Raw genomic sequence first — 18,071 nt, forward strand, 5'->3', positions numbered from 1 at the left:
TGGTTTATTGGAAATTTTTTTTTTGACCCAAACCCGGATTTTTGATTAACGGATACCTATCTGTACGGGCTTTTTGGGCCGACATCCTCGCAAATGAAACATCATCGCAAATGAAAACTAATTTCTCGGCCCACAAGAAAGCCTCGTGGCAGGCAGCTCCTGCAGCACGAAAACATAAAAAGCGGCCGAAGTCGGCTGCAGCGAAAGAAAAGGGCACAAGAGATCGTCGAGGAGAGGGAGGCAGAGAAGGCGAAGGAAGGGTTGAGGCAGCGAGAAGGTAAATAGGGAGAAGATGGAAGGGCAAGAAGGTAGTCAGCAGCCGCACCTGGCTCTCGCCCACAAGCTCTTCCTCCTCGCCCACCCCGACGTCGACGACATCGACAAGGTTCGCCTCCGCGATGAGGTCTTCCACGCCGTCATGGATCACGGTAACATCCTGTCTAACCCTTCTTCCGGTTCTTCCCCTTTCCATTCCCCTGATTTTGCCGATATTGCCACTGACCGGATCCTCTCGTGTGGAAACCCTAGACATGGCCCCGCTCTACGAGTCGCTCGCCGCCAGATCGGTGCTGGAAATGGACACCGGGGTTCTCGATTCGATGCGGAGGAGGATCGAGGACGAGCTCAAGAAGCTCGACGAGAAGTAAGATCCCTTCTCCCTACCTTAGGGTTTGGTTTTTTTGGCTAATTTTTCTTCTTAACTTTGGCATTTTTTGTAATTTTTTCTTAGTTTAATTTACGGATTGGTGATTACCAAACAGATGTTTGTTTGTATGATAAATTCGTAATGCATGTGAACTCTGAAAGATGTTGGCTTTTCTTTTAAAAGTTTTATGAGGAAAAAATGTCCTAAAATATTTGTCATTGTATTAAGGTAATGAATTAGGGTAGCATGATTATGATTGCTCTGAAAAATTGAATTTTGATGCCTGCGGAGTATGTCTTTTACGAATCCTAGAAAGATCTCCTAGAAAGATCTCTTATCGCGTTGATTGGACCGAAAGAGATTGTGGCAATGGAGCAAATTTAATTGGGATAGGCGGGTGAAAGACACTATTTTTAGTTTAGTTTCTCAGAAAATAAAAAGAAATGAAAAAGCTGAGAAATTTTTCTTGTTTTATTTGACAAAGAGAGTTATGGAAGTAAAGAAAGTGGCCAGGATATTTATCCTTTTCTATTTGATTCACTTGCTATTTGTTATTTTCTAGTCAAAGTCAGCAGTTGAATGGTGCCAGAAAATTTAGCTGCTTAGATAAATATTTGACTCCTTTTCCCTTATAATTATTTATCGTCCAGAAATATTCTTTTACTTGCAAATGTTGGAAACAAAATTTCATTAGCAGACTGTCATTTCTTTTGCTTTGTTAGCAATTTAATGGAGCCTAATGTTGGAGATAAATTTTCTTTTACTTTGATATGGAATGGTCAATAAATCAGCAAACCTCCGTTAAATTGATAATTGGGCACATGTGTATACGATGATGCTGAAATTTCCTCCTCTAACTAATTGATGCTTAACTCCTAGCCTATTTATTTCTAGTGCCTTTATTCAATGACTTGCATATTGACCATGTATACTATAAGGGGCATTTAGACTCCTCCTACAGAAGGCAGAAGGCCATCACTAGAAATCAGTATCTGTGCCCTACTATTGCGATGAAATCATGAAAACAAGATCTAGCAACCATTCACCACTATATTTAATAAACACATTTTTTTTAATCAAAAGAAAAGGCAATTGTTGATTTTAGATGTTAAATCTGAGATTTTGCGGATTATATTTCTTTTACCTATTGGCTATTCGCATAACAGATTTATGGGAATTTAAGACGTGTTTGGTGTTGCTTAAAAATATACTATTGCAACTTCTAAAGAATTTTTTTCTAGAAAAATAATTGTTTGGTAACGATATCTGAAAAGTGCTTCTACGAGAAAGTTACAAAAGTGCTTTTAGAAGAAACTAGAAAATCTAGCTTCGGCTACTTCTTTTGTGAGAATTTTTTTAAAAAGCAGAAGCAACACCAAACACACCCTTAAGGAGTTTTAGAGTGTATGGTGTAGAGCAGTCATTAATTTCTATGAAAAGAAAGGACAAGAAAGGTAATAAGGTTTAACAGAATGAAAGATACCCTTTTCTTAACTAATTCATCTCAAAAACTCCCAAGCAAAACTCATTAACCTCTCCCTCTCCTTCACTTCCATCTTGCCAAGCCTATATAGCTCAAAGTGTTCCAACATCCATTGGTTTAGATGTCTCCTCCACAGGTTACCTCCTTACGTTTTCTTCATCGTAGATAAATTTAATTTGATTAATTGTTGAGTTAGGCCACTAACTAGGAAAAAAGCATCAGGAGGACTTTAGCCATGCTCATGCCATCTTCATAAAGTGAGCCACCAGTTGGGGTGAGATTGAGTCCCATCAACCTTCTTTCCAAGAAAATTTTTTTTTTTTACTAGAACTAGGACATCTAGATAGGATATAAATGACCATCTTGAGAATATCCTTCCTGATATCAATCTTTTGGAAGAAATGCCTTGCCTTTCCTTGGTCTGTACCTTGAACATCCACTCTTCCTTTTTGTACACCTGCTTCTCCTTCACCTCGTCTGCTTAGGCACTCTATAGTGTACAACCTAGTACTTGTACTAGATTGCTGCCTTGATTGGAGCCTCTTATTTTTTGAAGTCCTTGATGAAGTGCGCGAAGGCCATGCTTCAAGACTTCTGCCTGGCTGATATTTGGCATGATGGAGGAGAAAGATATGAGACTTTTGAGGGGCAAGCATCTTTGGGAATAATTTGGTTTTTCTCAAGGGTTTGAGGAAAGAGGGTATTTTTGGTCTGTTGAACCTTATTAACTCAAAGAATACTTGTTTACTGGCTCATATTCCGATCGTGCTTTTCTAGGGGCTAGCATCAGTCACATGGCATGGCCACAAGGCATGTAAGGCTGGGCATGGCATCCTAGCTTTTCTTGGTTAGTTTTTTTCCCCGTTTTATAGAAGATGATCTCCAATTAATGTGACGGAGTGTAGAAGATTCCACATGAAGCATGGTATCCAATCAAGGACTCTACCACATATGGAAGGTGATCTTTAACTAAGGTTATTATCTTGCACGTGGAATAAAGATGGTGGAGATAATCAAGCCCCAAATTTTGTTTCTTTTTGTTTATTTTTTTAGTTTCTTCTATATGTATCCTATTTCCTCCTCCTAAATGGTAAATAAAAGCTAAAATAGGGTGTAGGAGAGCTGATTCCTTTCCCTGCAGATTCATTATGCTTAATCCTATCTTCATTATTTTCTTTTTTAGCAAGTTGTGCAACATTTCTTTTTTCATCTTTTTCATGTGCATTTTTTCCCTTTGTCTCCACAAAATTTGTTGCCGAAATATTTCGCTCCATAGGCTTTATGCATAGAAATTGTCATATTCCCATTTTGTTTTCCCATTGTCTTCTAGTGCGAACTAGGTGCGAGTTTTCCCATCCTTTTTCTTTAATGAAGTTTAATGGAAGTAAAGTAAAAGGCATCAGGTCTTGTCCCATCAATTATGGCCATGAATTATTCTGTCTACCTCGTCAACTTGCCACAATCCCCAATCAACAAGATGATCCTTGGGACCAGCCTTGCAAGGATTGGCTGTTGGTAACCGACCACCAGTGGCTGCAAAATCTGCTGTGCATTCCTTGCATTTGTTATCTTATAGTATTATTGCGAACTTTTTGCCACTATACCATGTGTTTTAATATAAAACTAGAACTTAGCTGACTTAGAGTCATGATGCCTCATGGTTTCTTTTATTTCTATAAAATAAAGTGTGCTTCTACGTTTATGTATAAAGTTTTTCTGCACTTGGTTTGTGAACTATGTTTGCTCATTCTTCACGGTTTGGTAGGGATCTGCATGGATGTCAAAACCTATGGATTATATTTAGGATAAACATAACTTTCAGTCGCTATAATCATAGTCAGCTGTGATGCATGTTGCATGCTATGACATCTGCATAAGGGACTGTGAATCGGTTCTTTGAAATAAAGCAAGTTATTTTTGAAAAGGATTTTGCTGAACTAAACTAAATATAATCATGGGCAGCTGATACCTAGCTTGCTAAGATATAACCCATTCCTTTTCTTGCCCTTTTCAATATCTATCAACTTGTGAAGAAGTAACAACTTTAGTTCACAAACCAAGAGCAAAGAAAATTTTATGCACGTACTAACAAACTATCAAATCATATGTTTGTTTGTTTGATTGTTGGGTCATATATATCGCTCAGCACCATAACCAACCATGGTGGCACTTTTTTACCTAAATTAGATGAACATATAATCAATTGCAGCTCTAAGTCCAACTGAATTTTTAGTTTGTTATTAGCGAGTATGAGTGAGCACGAACTATTAGCATTCTAAATAGGTACGGAAGCAGTTTTTGGCAATTGAGTTTGGCAGGTCTGGTCTTAGGGGTCATTATTAATTGTTGATGGTGATGGGGCAGATGACGTTTCTGGAGATTGGTTAGCTTGGTCGGTGTAGTTAGTTATAACCATGATTTTGGGATGAGACATTAAGTGGTGACATTGATACTCCCATTAGAACTTGTTAGGAAGAGGAAGGGGGGAGTTCTTACACCTTTTCTATAAGAGAATAGGGAAGAGTAGTATAAGAAGGACATGGTGCCTTTTATATAAGCCAATATAGTGAGTTATTTTGGGAAAGAATCCCACGGAAAGCAAATGTAAAGAAAAATTAATATTTTATATTGTACAGCCTAACAAAATCAAAATTAACAAAGATAAGCTTTAAAAACTAAGGTTATGGGAGTGATGTGTTTGATGGAAAGACTTTAGCTATCTTACTCCCTTCTTTAGCTTTTACAGCTTTTCAATACCATATGAAAGAGGAAAATGCTGCAAAAAATGAAGAAAATAAAAAAAAATATAAAAAAGGCGGGACAGAAGTTGTTCAGATTCTAGTGGAGCTTAAATCTCTTCATAGTATTCCATGGTACAATCTTTGATTGAAGATTCTTTCATATTTGGTAGAATCTGTCCAGAATTGGATATCATCTTCCAAAAAAGTGAGACTGAACTACGAAGAAATTGAACAAAAAAAGAAACAAAAAGAAATCTTTTGCATATCCATGTAGGGTTAGATTCTTTCCATCATCTTCCAGATTTGTGCAAGTAGCATTCTTGATTGGAGATTGTCCATAATCTTCAGTTTTTGGTAGAATCCTTTATTGGAGATAATCCTACATTGGAGATGCTTTGATGTTTCATAGAGTCCTTGGTTATATATTATCCTTGATTCGTTCACTCTTCCATGGTTAAGACTAACTCCACAAAGTGGCCAGCCATTCTCTTCCTTCTGTTGTAATGATCTTAGACATTGACTGAAATTAAATCTTGGACAGTACAACTGTATCCATTCAAACATTTAAGATGTTGCCATATAGCAGTTTTTTTAATTAGCACTTCCTCCTACTAATCAAGTCCTCATAACAAGGTCCTTAGCAGACATAAACTCAATAGAACAAAAAAAGGACTCAACCTAGGATTCGACTGTGACCCTTAGAGCTCCAATCATGTTGAGGATGCTCCCATCATCAATCTATAATGACTCATTCTTTATAAAGTTCTTTGTTCCAGCACTTGGTTTAAACTTTAAATGGAAAGACCTTGGATATTTAAAACTTAAACATTGAAGCACTAGATCCAGACTGAAGATGCTACCTAGAATTATAAAACACAAATTTTCTTTGATTAAACCAAAAAGACCACTTTTATTTTTTTCACTTGTCAGATATCAACAAGGAACCTGCAAATTGCACTCTTAAAACCCTTAATTTCCTTTATTATCCCATAAAACCTTAGCTTGTCAATAAAAATTTGTATCCGATTATGCTTAAAACTCTTTAATGATTTTACTTAACCATCATTCATGCCTAACCCCCTGAAACAGTTTCATGTACAGTAGTGAGCATACAGTTTGATTTCAACCTGAAGTTCCCACTCTTACAATTACTTTTACTCTTAGAGTTGAACTTCCATTATTTGGGGTCTGCACCATGGAGTGGCCTATTGTAGCTCAGACTGTAACTATGGCCTTCTACAGTTTTTGTGGGGATAAGCCTCTTATCTTACAACTGTTTCCTGAGATTCAATATCTTGATTAAATGCAATTGATATACCATTCGAGTTCTGCATAATGCAGTTATCTAAAGTATATCAATCTAGCTTTTAAGTTAATGGTCGAGGAAATAATTCGTCTTCGTCTTCACTTAATTTTAGGTTTACTTTCCAGTATTGAACAAGTCCACATTTCCAGTCTTCTCACATCATAGATGCCTTGAAAAGCTGAAGTGTGAGTATCCTGCCATGTCTTTCAAATACAGGAACATCCTTGAACTAATCATCGATCATGCATTCATTTGGAAAAGGAGGAATTAATCTGTCAAGGTTTGATTTGGCTTCAATCTAGTCGCGTCATCAAATTAATCCTGATTTCAGCAGTTTTGGAAGTTCTTGCGATCTGGTTCTAGGTTTGAGAGTGTTAACTTTCTGGTACAAAGATAAAAATACTAGAAATGTCAAAAGTAGGTAGTGTCATAAAAAAGTAATTTTATCAAGTCAAGAAGAAAAGTTAGACATCATATTTAATGTGTTTATTGTTTGATGCTTTGGGTATATCGTTTTCACTGGCACACGCTATGAAAGTAAAATAATCACACTTAAAAAATAAAAAAAATGGAATCATGTTTCACATGATTCTAGAAACATTTAATTTTGACAATCTAATTCATGATAATAAACAGGCCACAAGATTCAAACTTTAGGATATCCAAATCTAAGTCTAGTTATCACCGCATCTGCTATCACTTGATTTGCTCTTTCTCATATCTTGCTGTTCATGTGGCGGCTAATCATCATGAAGTGTGCTGCTCTTTGATTGCTCTAGGAAGTGATCTAGGTCTTAAGGATGGGTTCCTGGATGGTTATAGAAAGAGATCGAAAGCCTAGTTAAGATTAGGTCATCTCTTATCTGATGGGCTCCCCATGCGCCTCCTTGCTCCCTTTCTTCCTTTTTTGTCTTTCTTCCAAAGCAGCAGTGTTCCCCTTACAGGCAATAAGGAGGCCTGGTGACAACTGCTGCCAACATATATGAGTCACTAAAAGACCCCCAGCTCAACTAGGAACTCATATTTCTCATGTCCATCTGATATACAATGGTAGACTCATCCACCCACGGTATGCTGTACCGGTCGGTACCGGGCGTACCGTATCCGTACCGATGGGTACCGGTATCAGTACGCCAATGTCGGTATGCCTGATGTACCGTATATCGTACCGTACCGACACTCGGTACGCCTATACTAGTACGGCACCGGTACGGCAAACCTTGCATCCACCTGTTAGGATATTGTCAAAGAAAAATAAGGGAAATAAAAAGGAAATAGTTGTAGATTTTTTTTCTTGTCACAGATAAAAGGTAAAAGAACTTGAATAATCCTTAAAATTCCTCTGCCGTTACAGCAGAAAGCGGACACATTATCTTTTACTTTTGGACAACCTTGTAGCCCAGAAAAGGTCCATTTCCCATTTCTAGATTCCCTTGAAGCTGGTTGCATCACCGTTGCTTTTGATTCCGCCCCCCCCCCACCCCCCCCCCCCCCCCCCCGCTTCCTCCTCCTCCTCCTCTCTGTGTGACACAGACAACACACACTTTGACTATAGGACCTGGGGTTACAACTCTTGCAGGTAAACATTTTGTTGACATTAACAAATATATGGGCTGTGACAGCAAGGAATGTTAACGACCCATTCAGAGAATTTGACAAAGACATTTTTCTGGACTAATCCTACATGCCACCATCCTTATCTTTTATCAAGTCTGCTATCTCCAGGAATTTTGTGCAGAAAAACTGGTGTAGTAGCTCAAGAATAGGTAGTGTAGGCAAGATGTTACATATGATCATGATTCATTCTCTATAAGAAACTGATGTTTTTGCACATTCCAAACTGCACATAAAACTTCTGCTGTCTAATTGCTGGATCTTATAGTGATTTTTTTAAACCCCAATTATTTAACTTCCCTAAAATAGATACTGGCATTACTTTATTCATCCACTATGATGTACTGCCTCAAATAACATTATGTTCTCAATGTGAAGGATTGCTGATGCTGAAGAAAATCTAGGAGAAAGTGAAGTCCGTGAAGCTCATCTGGCTAAGTCCTTGTTGTACATTCGGATCGGTGATAAGGTATTTCTGTATTACTTGTATTTACTGATACGGTCTAAATACCAAAATTGCTTACATTGAATACTAATGTTTGCTTATAATCATTTCTCCATGTAGGAAAAGGCATTGGAGCAGCTCAAAATAACTGAAGGGAAAACAGTTGCTGTGGGTCAAAAGATGGACTTGGTCTTCTACACATTACAGCTTGGATTATTTTACATGGACTTTGATCTCATTTCCAAATCAATTGACAAGGCTAAGAAGTAAGATTGTAATTTAAAAGTTTACTTGGCACTATTTTGTTATTGGTGAATTATGATGCAAACCTTTCTCTTATGTCTTTGTACAATGATGACAGCTTGTTTGAGGAGGGAGGTGACTGGGAGAGGAAGAACCGTTTAAAAGTATATGAAGGCCTATACTGCATGGCCACCAGGAATTTTAAGAAAGCAGCAAATTTATTTTTGGATTCCATATCGACCTTTACGACTTATGAACTCTTTTCTTACGATACATTCATCTTCTACACTGTTCTCACAAGCGTTATATCACTGGATAGAGTCTCACTTAAGCAAAAGGTCTTCAAAAACTTTTCCATATGTATTTGGTTATTTGAAATTGGAAGATAAGTAAATTTCTGACACAATATGTGACAGGTGGTGGACGCACCAGAAATCCTTGCTGTAATCGGCAAAATTCCTTATCTGTCCGAGTTTCTTAACTCCCTTTATAGCTGCCAGTACAAGTCATTTTTCTCAGCATTCTGTAAGTGAATGAATCTCACTGTACATACCTTAATTCTGAACTATAATTAATTTTTTTTTGGCATTTGCTTAATGTGTGAATAAGTGGAGTGGAAGTTTACTGGAGGTTGTCGTGGATCTTAAGATTTTCCATCAGTAACTTCTTTGGGGCATTTACATCCATTCACCTCTAATTCATATTGACTGGTTCTACATTTTATTCAAGAAGTGATGACACATGATATATGCTTCATCTAATTTATTCAAGTCTACTTTCGTGGTTCTATATCAGCTGCTCACTTACCTAAGCATCATTTTCGTTGAAGCATTTACCTCCCATATTCCACTCGCTTTTTGATTGTAAGATTTGAAGAATGATGAAAGTTTTCAGAAAATGTGCAGAATATTTCCATCATCTTTTAGTGGCATGCAACTATCAAATAGCAATCCTTGTGCACATCTCCATGTAACACACCCTGTTCAAATTCTTTGTCATTATCTTCATCCTCCAGCCTCGTCTGCAATAATAATATAGTCTATTTACTGGAATGATTCAGTTTATGCAACTGATGTCACTAGAATCAAGTGCCCTTTTGCATTTCTCAAACAAAATTGCATGAAAAATATTCCTAAATTTCTATACAAATATGGTGTTTTCAATCATAAGGCCTGACTGGTTTTTCTCTTCCCCCCCCTCTCAAAATTGTTCTCAGCTGGCTTGACTGAGCAGATAAAGTTAGATCGCTATCTACAACCTCATTTTCGGTACTACATGAGGGAAGTTCGCACTGTTGTTTATTCTCAGTTCCTTGAGTCCTACAAAAGTGTAACTATGCAAGCAATGGCGACAGCATTTGGAGTATCTGTGGATTTTATAGATCTGTAAGTATATCTGCTGGAGTTTTGCACGTCATCAAAGCATTTTATGTTAAGCTATTCTAGGACCTCAACAAAAAAGAAGAAAGAAAAAAGAGGACCATTTCACAGAGGTGCACATCCCACTGATGTTACGAGAGTTGCAATGCAAGTGGTGCCTGCACCTTTTTGAGATCGATCTCTTTTTTGTTTTTTGGTGCTTTTTTTTTTTAAAAAATTCCCTGACTGCCTTTAGTTGAGCAGCTATTAACTTCACATATTTCTTATTATTGGCTAGATAGAGTTCGAAATGCTCACTTTTCTACAATTTACATGTCAGGGAATTGTCTCGTTTCATAGCAGCTGGGAAACTTCATTGCAAGATTGACAAAGTTGCTGGTGTTCTCGAAACTAACCGACCTGATGCCAAAAATGCTCTGTATCAAGCCACTATCAAGCAAGGGGATTTCTTATTGAACCGAATCCAGAAGCTTTCCCGTGTGATAGATTTGTAAACTAGGTATTTGGCTTCAAATGTATACCTAGTTTAGGCTTTTCGTTGCAACTCCAGTCTCATTCATTCAATAGAACTGTTTTTCACCAGTCCACCCATTTCGGAGATTGTTATCCCCTGAAATTCTTTTGCTGAAGAATGCGGTATTGCCTGTGACCGTATGAGAACTGTACTAGCTGGTATATTTCTGCTTGAGCTTGAAGGTTTGTTGCAGAGCTTCTCTTTGTGTTATCAATTTCTATTGTTATCGTGAAAAGAGTTAGTGTAGCTGTGGAAAATGATGACTTGAAAAGAAACCGAGAGGGAATGATTGTGAAGAATACAATCATCTCCAAACAAATGGTGAAGGGGAGCTTGCGAGGTTAATGTTTCTGAAATTATGGGTTCCAAGAATGCAGTCTAATTACAATTATGAAGTGGTCTGAATGTCTAGAATTTGTTCCTGTTTCTAAAAATCAAGGTTCGAAAATTAATATGAAGTAAATGAAAAATATTTTAGGTTATGCAATCAAGCAAATTTACCGTAGTGGCATGTGAATCAACGAATGTGGTTGAAAGATTCAGATATGCTCCTCCAGAGAGTATGTTGGTTGTAAACTAAAAGTGTTAAAGAGTCAAAACTTGTGTAAATCAATATTCCCTTAATTATCCCACAATGATCAGATAAATGTCCAACAAATTGAAGTGATGATTGGTGATGATTATCTTAACTTTGTAGCTCCCTTTCAAGAATTTGGTTGTCAAAATAATGTCAAACTCTTAACTAGGTATGTCTTATTCTGAATATTGAACTTGAAACAGAAGATGTATTTCTAAGTTGTGAAAGCTTCAGATGTATGAGGATAAGGGTTGGTGGTTAAAATTCCATAAAACACAAAAAGGTCAGTGGTTGGAAAATTGATTTTTTTCTGGTTTCTTTGTAGAGATTGGTTTGATTACTGTGCAAGAGGTTTTTTTTTTTTTTGATTTTTGACATGAGTAGATCTTTAGACTAAACAATGGAGGTCTGACGGTAGGTGATTATGCAAAAGCTAGAGTTATTTGAATGGAAATGGATATGTATATGGCAAAGTTGAACTTGTCTTCTTTCATGGTAATTTATGTAGAGAAATGTATATAACAATACAAGTGATAATATATATGATGGTTAACTTATAGAAGTTGGTTTGCTTTATGAAGAAACTGGTTTAGAGAACTACATGGATTGATACGAGCCCTTATATGATGGTACAAAAAGCACAGCTCGTTTCTTACTCAAAATATGAAATGATTGCATTACTATATCAAGTTGGAGAAGTCTGTGGCTCTTTCCATCACAGGAATAATGTGAAACAGCTAAGGAAATAAGTATGCTTTGCTTGAAATGATATTATTTAGGATTTAGTTCCGAGGCAAGAAAGATGTAGCTTATTTTGATTGTCTCTGGTGCATTGTACATGATTGGCAAATCGCATGCAAATAATTCATGTATATGTTTGGTTTGGAACTAAGGAGGGTTAAGTTTCAAAAAATGTCCATGATCTATTTATTTTACTTTAAGTGAAAAAATATCCATAATTACTGTGTTAGCGATTATTTCTATATCCCTCAGCAGATGACCAAATTGTGTGCTATTTAGTCTCCTTTTGTGGCAAATCCATATAATGGATCATTAGTTGCTTGCATAGGCCTATGCTTGTTGCATGTACTGTTATTGTCCTCTGATGACTTCATGTGCTTGCACCACACCGTCCCTCTTCTCTTCATATGGCAATTGGTTATCAAAAATTTTAAAATGATTCTAAAAAAAGCTTGAAAATGTATACTATCTACCAACATTTTTTTTTTGGCGAGAAGATTATGAAATTCTAATCAGGAATATATTAAAGATGTGGACCGACATCTTAACCACCAACAGCAATGGTGAAACAATAAAAGTACAGTGACTTCAAGAGTCTATATGATGGGGACATCAGAGCCTTTCATTTAGATGATCCTGAGTCCTCGAATTGAGTCAGATCCGGATTGGGTCCATTTGAGTTCGAGTTATTTTTTTTATTGCATTATTTGCTTTTGTCTCAGTGAAGTCAATTTGGTTAGTTGTTTTGTTATCAGACTAGTCAATTGGGTTTATATAATTGGGTCAATTTAGTGGACCAATTTTGGTAAGAGATTAATTGATGTAAGGGTCCAAATTTAATTAGTATCAATTGATTGATTTGGTCAATTGATTACTTGACTTGGTCAAGATGTAAGGTCTATATAAAGACCAACCCTCTCATATATGAGGCGATTGATGATTGAATAAAAAAACCCTAGCCTCCTTGTTCTTTTTCTTCCTCCTCCTCTTCTCTTCTTTCTGCGTCTCTATAACCTCTTCTTCCTTCTCCTTCCCTTCTTCTTCCTCTTCCTCCTCTTCCCCTGCAGTTGTCCGCCATTATCTTGGTATCAGAGCCTCGGCTTTGCTTTTGTTGCCAAAGCCCCAAAATCCTGTTTCTGGACGGACCACTTCGATTTGTTTTCCACGTCTGCCGCTGCCGCCACTTGAATCCACCGCTGCCCCATGCGCAGCCTCACCCCACCACGGTCCGCCATCCTTGTTCATTCACCCCCACCAAAATCCCACCCTCTCTCTCAGTTTCACCAAAGAAAGGGGAAAACCCCTTTGGCATTTCCTCCCCACCACCCGTCACACCCGCGACTAGCCCTGCCCCGCTCGCCACTGCAGGCCACCTACGACCACCAACCCATGGGGAGTAGACCACCCTCCCTGCTTCCAACCATCGCCACTGCCTCACAACACCACCACCGCCCCTTGGTTCACCGCCACCCTCCCTCTCGGCATCAAACCCACCGCCAACCATCACTACTGTTGAGCCTTTCCCTCTTCTCCTTCCACCTCCAAAAATCCCACACCGTTCCCTTTTCTCCATCGTCGGACCCACAGAGGGGCCGCCACCGGAAGGTGCCTGTCGGAGCCATGACCACCTTGCTATCGGCTCACCACCGGCCGCCGCCGCCTGCCGGAGTCGCCCGTCGCTGGTACTGCCGCTGCAGCCTTCCCCCGCAGCCGCAAGGATTGGAAGCCCTCCTCCCAAAACTATCGGGAGGTTGAAGAAAGGATTAACGGGTAAGTCATAAAACCCGTTCACCCGAATCCGGTAGCCCGGATCCAAAAAAGAAAAGAAAAGAAAAGAAAAGAGTATCACGTGCCTTGCACGCGGGAAAAAAAGGAAAACAAAGTTTACGTGACCGCACGTGACTTAAAAAAAAAAAACCTTACCTCTGTAACTGTTCATCTTCAACCTCCGCCTGCACCGTGAACCGCGCCATCGCCGTTGCCGAGCCTCGTCATCACCGCGCCGCAGCTGTCCAATCGCCGCCCACCCGACGAGCAGCGCTGCCGCATCGCCAGCCGTCCCCGCCGCCCTCCGAGCCTCCTCTTCTTTCCGTCGCCTGCGCCCACCGGCATCCGAGCTATCACCGCCCATCTCTGCCGTCGCTCATCGCCTGAGCCACCACTGCGGAGTGCCGCTTCCCCTTCCAAGCATCCCGAGCGCAGCTCCTCCGCCACCGCCACTTCCACCTCGGTGCCTCCCCGCCGCCGAGCAGTCCGTCCGACCACCACTAGGGCCGCCGCCACCCCCTCCCCTTCTCCCCTCTCCCCTTCTCTCCTCCGCTGACCGCTCTTCACTGTCGGTGCCTCTATCTCACTCCTCTCCCTCTCCAAATCCAGAGGGATTCGAAACCCTCTTTCATCTCCACTCCTTTCTTCCTCATTCACGAGTCAGTACAGCCTAACAAGCCGCGCCCCACTCCCGCGCCCAGTCCACGGGCTGCGCCCACATCCTCGCCCAAGCCACTCACCACAGGGCCCAACAGGCCTACCTGCAGCAACCCATTTGCAGCCCAGCGCCCTTTAGGCTGCCCACTGCTTCAAAGTCCCATCCACAGACCCGCCAAATTGCTGTGATCAGATCTAAGTTGAAGCCAATTGAAGCTAATTGAAAGGTCCATCAGCTGCAACCGTACCCCGATCGTCGCCCCAGTCCACGAGCAAGCGATTGATCGTCTACTTTAGAACAAGTTATAGATTTCCATTTTTCTTGGGCTTGTTCATCTAATTATATTCTAGCTCTCTTGCATGATAGCCATATTTTCGAAAACTTATATTACCATCAAAATTCAGAACATTGAACCTTTCACTTCCGAACCCGTCCTATTATCCATTAAATCTAGATATTAAATTAGCACACCCTAGCAACTGGACGTTTCTCAGCATTCTTCGATCAAATTACTTTAGGATCGGAACAACTGTACTACTTGATTGCAATCTAATTTCTTAAATTAAATAATCTTAATCCTTAATTCCGAATAACCGAAGTAAAAATCAGCAACATTTAAACTTTAAGTTATTCTTGTGAAAACTTGCTGATCTCTAAAATCATAATAAATTGCATTGGTAGGTTATCCTGCATCAAATTTGGTTCTACATCATATTTATTAGGGTTTCATTAGTGACATAGCATTTTACTTTATCGTACATAGTGTTATCCTTGCATGCCAACCCGTAGTGGTAAGGAGTACCATTTCAATCAACCTAGAACCTCCGTAGCTGCCATGGATTTCAACGTTTTGAGGGCTCTTATGGAACAGTTCGCTGCCCTGCGAGCTTTAGATGAAGAAGTCAAACAAGAGGTCCCTAAGCTTATGCGAAGCATCAGGACCCCTAAACCACCAACCTCCGTTGTAGCCCAACCTAAAATTGGTTTGGCCGCACCACCTGTAGTCCTTCCCCATTTCCTTAGGCACCAGACCCAATGCTCTAGGTGTCAACAATTTGGCCACATAGCGTTCTAATGTTTCACTAAGACCTACCTAATTATTGAACCAAAAGTTAGGAACCAAGAGGCCGAATATGTTGAAGAAGTCTATGAACCAAATATAGAAGACTATGTAGAAGACTTTGAAGACGAACCCACATGATTAGACTTTGTCCATAATGATTTCCAAAGGGAGACTATTGACCTAAGTATAACCAAGCCACTTCACATCACTACTGTGGAAGAGGCAGTGAAAGATATTGAGAGCCGGTCACTTGAGTTGGCATTTGTGGCTAAAGATACCAATGCAGAGTCCAACCTTGAACATTCCCCTGTAGTAGTTCTCCGTCTAGAGGAGTTTCATTTTGTAGTCCCTGTTGATCTTCTGGATGCAGTTCCTCCGATGCGTGATATCAAATATGCAATTGATCTAGTTTTTGGAGCATCTCTGCCCAACCTTCCACATCATAGGCTCAACCCGAATGCATATGCTAGGACCTGGGATTTAATGTTACCGACAGTTGAGTTTGAAGTAGTGCATGATTACAAACCTAGGCAACCAATAGACTTGTTTCTCATGTCTCATCAGTATAGAGTCTCTGGATCTGCACAATCATTTGCATCACATCCACATTTATTGCATCAAGATATCAGCAATTACATTCACTTTAATAACTTAAAATATAAATTTCTTACTGATTTACACAGACGTTATAAAGAGCTAAGTGAAAGAGGTTACGCCATTATAAGAATTAGGCTTGAACGACTTTCTTCAGGAATGTTCAAGAAATTGTAAGCTCGTAGTGCGGAATCGTTCAAAGTCCTATGGAAAATTAATTCGAATGCATATGCTGTGGATCTTCCTGGGGATTATGGGATTAGTGTGATATTTAATATTGAAGATTTAGTCCCATACAAAAAGACAACATTCTTGCTTTCTGACCCCTTTGTTGATATACCTGCCCATGTTGAACACCCTGAACTATTACCTGCTGTTGAGCCACCACCTCCCAAATTTTATGCATGCAGAGAACAAATAGAACATATATTGGATAAGCAGATTATGTCAACCAGGAACGATGCTTACCAACGTTACCTTGTTCGGTGGAAAAGTCGACTAAAGTCTGATGTGACGTAAATTTCTAGAGCCCAGTTGTAGTGCCTTGACCACGATCTTCTGGAGCAGTACGACAGCCGGCCAGACCTGTACTCGATGGGGTCGAGTTTTTTTCACTCGGAAGAAGTTGATGGGGACATCAGAGTCCTTCATTCAGATGATCCTGAGCCCCCGGATTGAGTCAGACCCGGATTGGGTCCATTTGAGTCCGAGTTATTTTTTTATTGCATTATTTGTTTTTGTCTTAGTTAAGTCAATTTGGTCAGTTGTTTTGTTATCAGACTAATCTATTGGGTTTATATAATTGGGTCAGTTTAGTGAACCAATTTTGGTATGGGATTAATTGATGTAAGGGTCCAAATTTAGTCAGTGTCAGATTGATTTGGTCAATTGATTACTTGACTTGGTCAAGATGTAAGGTCTATATAAAGACCACCTCCCTCATGTATGAGGCAATTGATGATTGAATAAAAAAACCCTAGCCTCCTTCTTGTTCTTCTTCTTCCTCCTCTTCTCTTCTTCCTGCATCTCTATAACCTCTTCTTTCTTCTCATTCCCTTCTTCTTCCTCTTCCTCCTCTTCCCCTGTAGTTGTCCGTCATCACCACATCAATGATTGGTGATAAAGGATAACTTTTTCGCTCATGATGGATGATTGCAAAAGAGGGGAATAAAGAACAAAAGAAAGGATTTAGCTATTTACTTCTCAGAGATCAGAAAAAAGAATGTAGAAAGGTTGAGAAATCCACCTTGGAAAGAGATAACAATGGAGTCCAGCATGAAAATGATCTGAATTTGGTATGTTAATCCATTTCTTTCTTTTTCTTTTTGCCTACATCCCTAAAAAAATTCTCAAAAGATCTGAATCTTAAAGATCTCAAGTTTATTTTTGTTCATAGAATTTGAACACACCGCTATCCAGATGGGTTGGCTCTCAATAAGTAACATAGCAGATATTTATCAATAACATTTAATGGTGAAAATGTACAACTATCAATTATAGTCAATTATTAGATTCTGTGTCCATTATCTTCCTTTCCTTTGAATCACATTCCCAGCCTTCTTAACTTCATTCAAAATTTTCAGGTTGATTCCAAATGCATTGTATTCACATGACATAAACCTTGCCTTCAGTGTGCTCTTTTGTCTCAATCTTTTAACTGTTGCTCTCAGGCTTGGGTTTTAAGCTGCATAGATCTGTATGCATATAATTCCGCGAAATATGATCGATCTTGTTACAAACTTTTGATCACAAAGCAAAAGCATGCATGCGGCGCAATTTTCTTGTAGTAACAATAAAGTGAGCCATGCACAAGGAAGAACTTTTAAATTTGACGTACATTTTAAACTGGATTTCATCGAGGAATTGGATGGTGAAATGAGGCACAAAGAGGTGGCATTACATAGGATCATTACTAATATGCTCATAAAGTTTCCTCTGAATTCTTTAATAAAGATGATATAATAATTATTGTTTTGACCAATAACACACCAAATTCTGCATTTGGGGAAAAATGTAATGAGTCTGCCGGTCACTGAAATGTTTCATCACAGCATTGCTCTTCCTTTAATTTATTTTAAAAACAAAATCAAGTAGTGAACATATTATTATAAATATTGCAATGAGTTAGGTATAAGTGCCAACAAAGTACCAATGTCTTAGTAATTGCTCCCGCTAGATGATGCACTCCTCTTTTCTTTTCCTTGTGTTTGGAGGAGAAGAATATTTATCTTATTACAATAAAAGAAGCTATTGCTAACCTTTTCAAGTTACATCAGGAGACTGACATTAAAGTCATATAG

The 18,071-nt window shown here is 39.1% G+C and overlaps 1 protein-coding gene across 1 annotated transcript; it reads left to right on the forward strand.

Annotated features, from left to right (window-relative positions):
* The first annotated feature begins 127 nt into the window (after positions 1–127).
* On the forward strand, positions 128–10,563 carry LOC103697396 (26S proteasome regulatory subunit Rpn7). Its single transcript, XM_008779242.5, has 8 exons — positions 128–428; positions 529–643; positions 8,169–8,259; positions 8,356–8,501; positions 8,597–8,816; positions 8,895–9,003; positions 9,695–9,863; positions 10,177–10,563. The coding sequence occupies exons 1-8, from the start codon at positions 293–295 to the stop codon at positions 10,349–10,351; spliced, it is 1,161 nt and encodes a 386-aa protein (XP_008777464.1). The 5' UTR covers positions 128–292; the 3' UTR covers positions 10,352–10,563.
* Positions 10,564–18,071: the final 7,508 nt, after the last annotated feature.

The sequence above is a fragment of the Phoenix dactylifera genome, chromosome 13 (genome assembly GCF_051530095.1).
Source record: "Phoenix dactylifera cultivar Ajwa chromosome 13, Ajwa_hap1_PhDact_Kaust_v1.1, whole genome shotgun sequence".
Taxonomy (NCBI): domain Eukaryota; kingdom Viridiplantae; phylum Streptophyta; class Magnoliopsida; order Arecales; family Arecaceae; genus Phoenix; species Phoenix dactylifera.

Bases quoted from the DNA above. Each gene is read 5' to 3' on its own strand.
- LOC103697396 (XM_008779242.5), top strand. From the start codon at position 293: ATGGAAGGGCAAGAAGGTAGTCAGCAGCCGCACCTGGCTCTCGCCCAC. The intron at 644-8,168 runs GTAAGATCCCTT...CTCAATGTGAAG, and splicing joins CTCAAGAAGCTCGACGAGAA to GATTGCTGATGCTGAAGAAA. The intron at 8,260-8,355 runs GTATTTCTGTAT...TTCTCCATGTAG, and splicing joins ACATTCGGATCGGTGATAAG to GAAAAGGCATTGGAGCAGCT.